This window comes from Dromaius novaehollandiae, chromosome 12, assembly GCF_036370855.1.
Source record: "Dromaius novaehollandiae isolate bDroNov1 chromosome 12, bDroNov1.hap1, whole genome shotgun sequence".
Lineage (NCBI taxonomy): Eukaryota > Metazoa > Chordata > Aves > Casuariiformes > Dromaiidae > Dromaius > Dromaius novaehollandiae.
This window is the reverse complement of record NC_088109.1, coordinates 4,991,213-4,998,009: the sequence shown is the minus strand read 5'-3', so window position 1 is coordinate 4,998,009 and position 6,797 is coordinate 4,991,213. Positions and strand designations below refer to the sequence as shown.

At 62.7% G+C, this 6,797-nt stretch overlaps 1 protein-coding gene across 2 annotated transcripts; it reads left to right on the top strand.

Moving 5' to 3' along the window:
* Positions 1-2,982: 2,982 nt before the first annotated feature.
* On the top strand, positions 2,983-5,618 carry LOC135329651 (PHD finger protein 7-like). Of its 2 annotated transcripts, XM_064518733.1 has the most exons (9): positions 2,985-3,093; positions 3,258-3,349; positions 3,438-3,539; positions 3,660-3,784; positions 4,013-4,175; positions 4,261-4,367; positions 4,589-4,702; positions 4,889-5,007; positions 5,103-5,618. In XM_064518733.1, exons 1-9 carry the CDS (start codon positions 3,060-3,062, stop codon positions 5,471-5,473), a joined length of 1,227 nt encoding a protein of 408 aa, XP_064374803.1. In that variant the 5' UTR covers positions 2,985-3,059; the 3' UTR covers positions 5,474-5,618. The 2 variants fall into 2 exon arrangements, with proteins under 2 accessions (XP_064374804.1, XP_064374803.1); XM_064518734.1 differs by lacking the exons at positions 3,438-3,539; positions 3,660-3,784 and having other exon boundaries at positions 2,983-3,349.
* The last annotated feature ends 1,179 nt before the right edge of the window (positions 5,619-6,797 follow it).

Below are 6,797 nucleotides of genomic sequence, written 5' to 3'. Positions count from 1 at the left end.
CGCACCGTGGGAGGCCTCAGCGCTTCCTGACCTTGCCCCTCTCCTCCATGTTCTGCCCAGGTCCTTCTGCTCGGAGCACCGCCCGGAGCAGGCGGTGCCGGTACGCCCAGACGAAGAAACCACTGTACCTCTATTTTCCAGGTTATTTCCCAACTTATTCTGGATTCTGCTGCGAGCCTATTTTAGCTCTACCAAAAAATCAGGATTTCTGTCTCATTGGAGAGAGGAATTCCCTGGCAGCATCGCAACTGAAATGTTCTAGGCACCCAACAGAAATGGGACAGACGAACATGGATTGAACGTATTAAGCCAGTGGCTAATGCTACAACAGGTAGGAGTCAACAAGAAAGCAAAAGACTTTACATGAGGACTATCACTGGTAGGACATAAAAAAGGAGAATACAGAATTAAGCAAGACAGTTGAGCCTGTGCCACTCTTAGATGGTCCATTCAGTTTGATGGCTTGGGGTTTATTGCTCTCTAGGAGACACCTGAGGTTCAAACACTTGGAATATACTTGCGAGGGGAGTAACTAAGCCAGGACTTTAACAGAACCTGGGCAGGAAAACTTCCCGACCTCTAACCTGCCCCTTCGCGCCTACGTTGTGTGCACAGACAACTCTCCGGGCACACCCCGGTTGTTCCAGCTCTAAAGCAAGTGCTAATGCTGCTTCACCAAGTGCCAAGAGCAGCCCCGGTGTTTTGCTCCTAAACCACTCTCCACCAGGAACCTCCAGTTCCTTCAGGCGTAGTTGTTCAGAGAATCCAGACAAGAAGGTGACAAATCCTATTCCTTCGGAAGAAAAGTCAGGGATACGTCCTCGAGTGCAGAAACTGAGTTTGCCTTTGACTACAGTCTTGACCCTTCAGCGCCCAGATATATCTGAACGTTCCAGCCAACACCAGAAAAAAAAAAAAATCACTGCTGTAAGGAGCTAAAGGTGAAGGTTCATCAAATACAAGCAAACAGGAACTTCTCCAGCAACACCACAGTACTTCTGCAGGTATGTTTACGTACTCTCATGCCTGGCTTTTTAAGTTACAGTTTTCAAAGACTCCCTGTTCTGAGCTGAGGATTAGCTTACTTGATCCTGTTGCTAACGTTTACGTAGCATTTGGGTTTTAGCTTAATACTTTTCCTACGGATCCACTTTAGCAGAGACCGAGAGCAGGCACTAATGGCTTAATTTGTGAAGGGGTGCGGAAAGGGCCGTGCAAAAGCAAAACTTGTACCCATTAGTTATGTCTGTTCTTTGCTAGCCGAGACCCCTCGGCAGAGGCAAAGCACCTGTTTTGCAAAGGAGCCGATACACTCGATCTTAATTTTCGCTTCAGCCTTTTCCTTTTGCAGCCCCAGTATTTGTTCTCCGTGCTTCCCAAAACATGTGTCTCCACTTGAGAGTGCTGGTCCTCTGCTGCCCAAAACAGGCTCCCCTGCCTCGCGCCGGGAGCTTGGCGTGACCAGCCGCGGTGCCAAGCGGGAGCCTTCGGCCGACGGGAAGCCCAGGGGGCCCTGAGCTTTCCTGGGCCCAGCCTTGCGCACCGCGCGTGCCCTCGGCAATCGGGGTGCCTGAAGACAACGTGTCCGTCATGAAATTGCAGACTAACCAAAGCAGAACAAAGTTTCGGCAGGGTTGTGAGCCTCTGCTTCATTTTTTTCCCTCTATGATGCAACAAAGTAAGTTTTATTTACATTTTGGTGTGTATATATTTGTGTATAAGAAACAAATGAGATACAACAGTAGCCAGGGCCCCGGGAGGAGGGTGTCAGGGCACGGGGCCGTCTCCCTCCAGCGCCCCAGCAAAGCCTGCCCTGCCCCGAGCCTCCTGCCCGCCCCAGCCCTGAGAGCGCCCCGGCGAGAGCCCCCCTGCTCCACCCCTGGGCCCCACTGCCCGACGTGTGCCTGGGGCCCCCGGGGGTGCGCACAGCCCCGCTGTGGGAACAGGCGCCTGGGGAGGAGCGGGCAGGGTCTTCCCGTGCTCCACCGCGACGGGCTGTGTCTGGGACGCCTGTTCGCCCTGGGCTCTGGGGCTGTGGGCCACCCTGAGAGCGGACTGGTGTGCCCGAGGTGCCCAAGAGGCTCCATCCAAGCACCTGTGGCCGGAGAGCCCAGGTTTCGTGGCTGAAAGGCCAGGGTCCTGCACAGGCACCCGGTCACCACCAATGGCACAGCCATCGCATTCCCAGGCCTCCACGGCTGCTCCCACCGCCGAGCAGCATCGATGCGTCCCTCTGGACGCACACGAGGAGCACAAGAGCAGCTCCCACGGCCTGGGGAAGCAAACGGGTTGGTGCTTGTGGCAGCCGGGGCTGGCAGTGGTGCCGCGAAGGCAACCGAGGCAACGGGAGCGGAGCAAGGCAGCGCCCGGCAGAGCTCTCGCGCTCCCCTCGCCGGGGTCAGGCGCCTTCCTCTTCATCCTGACGCCGGGGTGTCCATGGAGCGCTCTGGAGAGCCCTGGCCACAGACGGGACGCGGTTCCTCTTCCAGACGCTGCTCTGATGACCCTGCGGGAGAAGCGGGTCCCGGCTGAGTTTGGGGCGCGGGAGCCGGAGGCTCCCTGCCTCGACCGCCCTGGTGAGGCGGCGGCCGTGTCACAGCGGCAGCCGCTGATGCGGGGCAGCTCGCGGGCCAAATACGGGCACGAAAGCCCTGGGCTGCCCACTGTGACATGGCCACCGCCTCACAGGGCCGTGTCACCGCGTGCTGCTGTGACACGGCCGCCCCGGGCAGCGTATAAAGAGCCGCGCGGCGCTGGCAGGCCCAGGTTCGGAGGCATCACCTCCGAACGAGCTGGGGAGGTGGGGGGAGCGGGGGGGAGGGCAGGGGAGGACGAGAGGGGAGGGGAGGCGCGGGCTGGTGGGGCTCCCGGGGGGCAGCGGGTTCCCCTGCCTCGCGGCTCCGGGCTCCGGCAGGTAGCCCAGGGCTGTGCCGCCCCCCTGGTCTCACCCGGGACCCACTTCTCCCGCAGAGCTGTCAGAGCAGTGTCTGGAGGAGAAACCCCGTCACGTCTGTGGCCAGGGCTCTCCAGAGCACTTCACTGACCGCCCCGCATCCAGGATGAAGAGGAAGGCGCCTGACTCCAGCGAGAAGGGTGAGGGCGTCGTGCCCGTCGCCATGGCTCCCTGTGTCCCGCTGCCTGGCGCGGTCACCCGGAAAGGCCGGGACCGAGCCAGGGCCTCGGGGGAATCTTGCGGAGATGCTTCCCCGGCCTGGCGGGGTGCTCACCGGTGGGCGCGTCTGCTCTCGCCCCTCCAGCGTGCATGCTGTGCCGCCGGGCGGATGTCAGCGCTGAGGTCTGCGGGCCGACGCACAGGGAGCAGGGGCTGTGCGTCCACGAGTTCTGCCTGGTGAGCTGCCCCAGGGGCTCCCCCTGCTCTCCCCAGCAACGGTCCCTCCGAGCTCCCTGCCGAGCTCCGGGACCTTCCTGCTTTGCAGTATCTCGCCAGCGGGCTGGAGCAGCGCAGGACCGAGCGGGAAGGGATCTGCGGATTCCTTCCTGCAGACATCAAAAAAACAATAAAGGCGGCAGCCCGGAAGGTGAGGACCCGGCAGGGACGGGCAGCTTTGTGCCCAGACCCCTGGGCCTTTCCCGGGGTGTGGGGCTGGCCGTGGAGGCCCAGCGCACGTCACCCACGTGGGCTGCTGTGCTCTTTGCAGAGCTGCTTTGCTTGCGGCGAGCATGGCGCTGCGATCGACTGCCAGGGGAAGGATTGCAGCCGCAGCTTCCACCTCCCCTGCGCCTCCAGCAACGGCTGCGTCACGCAGTTTTTCAAGGCCTACAGGTGAGGGGTGCCGGCCCTCGCGCCGGAGCCTCCCTGCCTCGACGCCCCTGGTGCCGGCGCTGGCCAAGCAGCCGGGGAAGTTGCCTGTCCGCCCCGCAGCGACGCCTGCGAGCGGGAGCCGGAGCCAGGCCGCGGAGGGCTCCCTTGTGCCCCCGTTGCCCTCCTCTCCGCACCGTGGGAGGCCTCAGCGCTTCCTGACCTTGCCCCTCTCCTCCATGTTCTGCCCAGGTCCTTCTGCTCGGAGCACCGCCCGGAGCAGGCGGTGCCGGTACGCCCAGATGAAGAAACCACCTGCATCATTTGCATGGAGCGGGTGGACGAAAAGCTATCGTTCGGCACTCTGGTGTGCCCAGCGTGCCGAGGGGCCTGGTTTCACCGGGGCTGCATCCAGGTAGGAGGGCTTCCCTCTCCCGTGGGCACAGCCGGGGCCCAGCAGCAGCAGCGCCCCGCTAACGCCGCTTGTGTCTCTCCCGCAGGGGCAGGCTAGCCGCGCTGGCCGGGAGTGCTTCCGGTGCCCCCAGTGCAAGAATAAGAGAAAATTCCTGCCGGAAATGTTAAAAATGGGGATCTACGTCCTATTCAGGTTGGTTTTCTGCCACCCTCGTGCCGGGCTCCCGAGACAGACGGCACAAGGGCTGTGCCAGGCCAAGGGCTCCCGCGGCAGTCCTGGCCTGCAGGGCTCCTGCTCGTCTGGGCTCCCGCTTCCCCGCGGAGTTGGAAGCGGGGCGGGAGGCCAGGAGAGCAGGGACGTCCTGCAGGTGCCCGGCGGGGGAGGCTCAGGGCTTCCCCTTCCTTCTCCTGCAGACCACCAGCCTGGGAGGAGACGGGGCAGTACGAGGAGCTCTACGAGAGGCACAGCCAGTGTGATGCCGGCCAGTGCCTCTATCGGGAGGGCAGGCAGCAGGCGCAGGAAAGCGGGTACGTCACCAAAGCTGCACTCCGGCAGCTGCCGCTGTGGCAGCAGATGCCGTCGTGCCGGGAGCAGGCGCTTAGCGCAAGAGCTCTGCCAGGCGCTGCCTTGCTCCGCTCCCGTTGCCTCGGTTGCCTTCGCGGCACCACTGCCAGCCCCGGCTGCCACAAGCACCAACCCGTTTGCTTCCCCAGGCCGTGGGAGCTGCTCTTATGCTCCTCGTGTGCATCCAGAGGGACGCATCGACACTGCTCGGCGGTGGGAGCAGCGGTGGAGGCCTGGGAATGCGATGGCTGTGCCGGCATAGGCCCCGGTAAGAGGCAAAGCACCCAGGTCCCCCCCGGGCTCGGGCCAGGGCCAGGCAAGGGCTCGGGGCCGTGCTGCTGACTTTCCCACCTCCCCTTATAGCCCCCAGCGCACTGCCAGAGCCGTCCGCTCCCAGCACCAGCAGCAAGCCAGGAGCAGAGACGTCCTCCAGCCCTGCTGCCCCCGCCAGCGCAGAGCTGGACCTGGCCAGCTCCAGCACCAGCAGCAAGCCAGGAGCAGAGGCGTCCTCCAGCTCTGCTGCCCCTGCCAGCTCAAAGCCCGACCTGGCCAGCTCCATCACCAGCACCAGCAGCCAGGATGAATCCGAGGCATCCTCCAGCTCGGCTACACCCGCGACCTCGGAGTCAGACCTGGTCAGCTCCCGAGCCGGCAGCCAGGAGGAATCAGGGTCATCTCCTGGCTCCCCGGCTCCCGAGAGCAGCCCCCAGGCAGGACGGCCAGGGCCAGAGTGAAGGCCAGGACGCTCCCGTCTGTTCCGCCGGCCGCAGCATCCTTACAGGCGGCCCTGAACACCCCGCAGGACGAGCCGTGTGCCAGCCCCAAGCAGTGGCACCCCTACCCTACCCCTTGCAGAATAAAATTGCTACCTAACCTCAACCGTGCTGGGAGATGAGACTTTTCTTCCTTGGCTTCCTCCCCCGCGGCCTCTCTGGGGGGCTGGTTTGGGGGAGGGGACCAGTGGGGCTGTTCTCCCTCCGGCTGTTGGCAAGACCTTCCCCAGAGCTGGCGAGCGGCTTGGCCACGTGCCTCTGGCCTTGCTGGCCTCAGGAGGCCGGGTGGGTTGAGACGGAGCCAAGGGTGGCTGTGGGGAGCTGAGGAGCCAGGGAAATCATGGGCTTCCTTTGCGTGACAAGAACAGTTCAGATCGCTGGTCACCTGTGCAGCACCCTGGCCTTTCGGCCATGCAGCCTGGGCTCTCTGGCCACAGGTGCTTGGATGGAGCCTCTTGGGCACCTCGGGCACATCAGTCCGCTCTCAGGGTGGCCCACAGCCCCAGAGCCCAGGGCGAACAGGCGTCCCAGACACAGCCCTTCGCGGTGGAGCACAGGAGAATCTATGAGCGTTAAGGATGAATTATTGAAAGGAAAAATAACGACACCAAGAACATTTCTGGAGGCTACAGGGGACTTTTTACCTCTGCCACACACCACAGAAACCCAAGTCTCTATACAGCAGACGCAAAGAAAGGGGAAGGTTTGTACACGAAGTTGGAGATATCTGTTCCAAAACAGGGGGATACCAGAACACGGTGAAATTCAGGCACTGTGTTAATCTTAGCGCTGGTCTTTGGGCAACAGTCTTACAGGCTAAGCAGTCACTGCTTATTTGGCTCGCTGGCTGCCCGGGAAGCGGGACACGAGCACGTCTGCGCAGCTGTGCGACGGGGCAGATCTCCCACCGCCCCGTTTCCACGCGAGGCTCTTCACCTGGGGATACACGTTCCCGTGCGCAATCCTGACTCCCTGGGGAACTAGTTAACTTAAAAAACCAGCAAGGAGACGGTGTGTCAACGTGAAAGCTTCCTTTCGCCCAGCAGCTGTCGCGGAGGACAACCCGCGCCGCCTCTGAGCGCGGCCACCGGCACAGCCACCCTGCGCCCGGTCGTGCCGCGTGCGGCCGCCTCGGCGCACAGGTGCTGCTGGCCGGGTGGGCCGGGCCAGGCTGGGCCGAGCCGAGCTGAGCCAGGCCGGGTTGGGCCAAGCCGAGCTGAGCCGAGCCGAGCTGGGCCGGACCGAGCTGAGCTGAGCTGGATCGGGTTGGGCCAAGCCGAGCTGA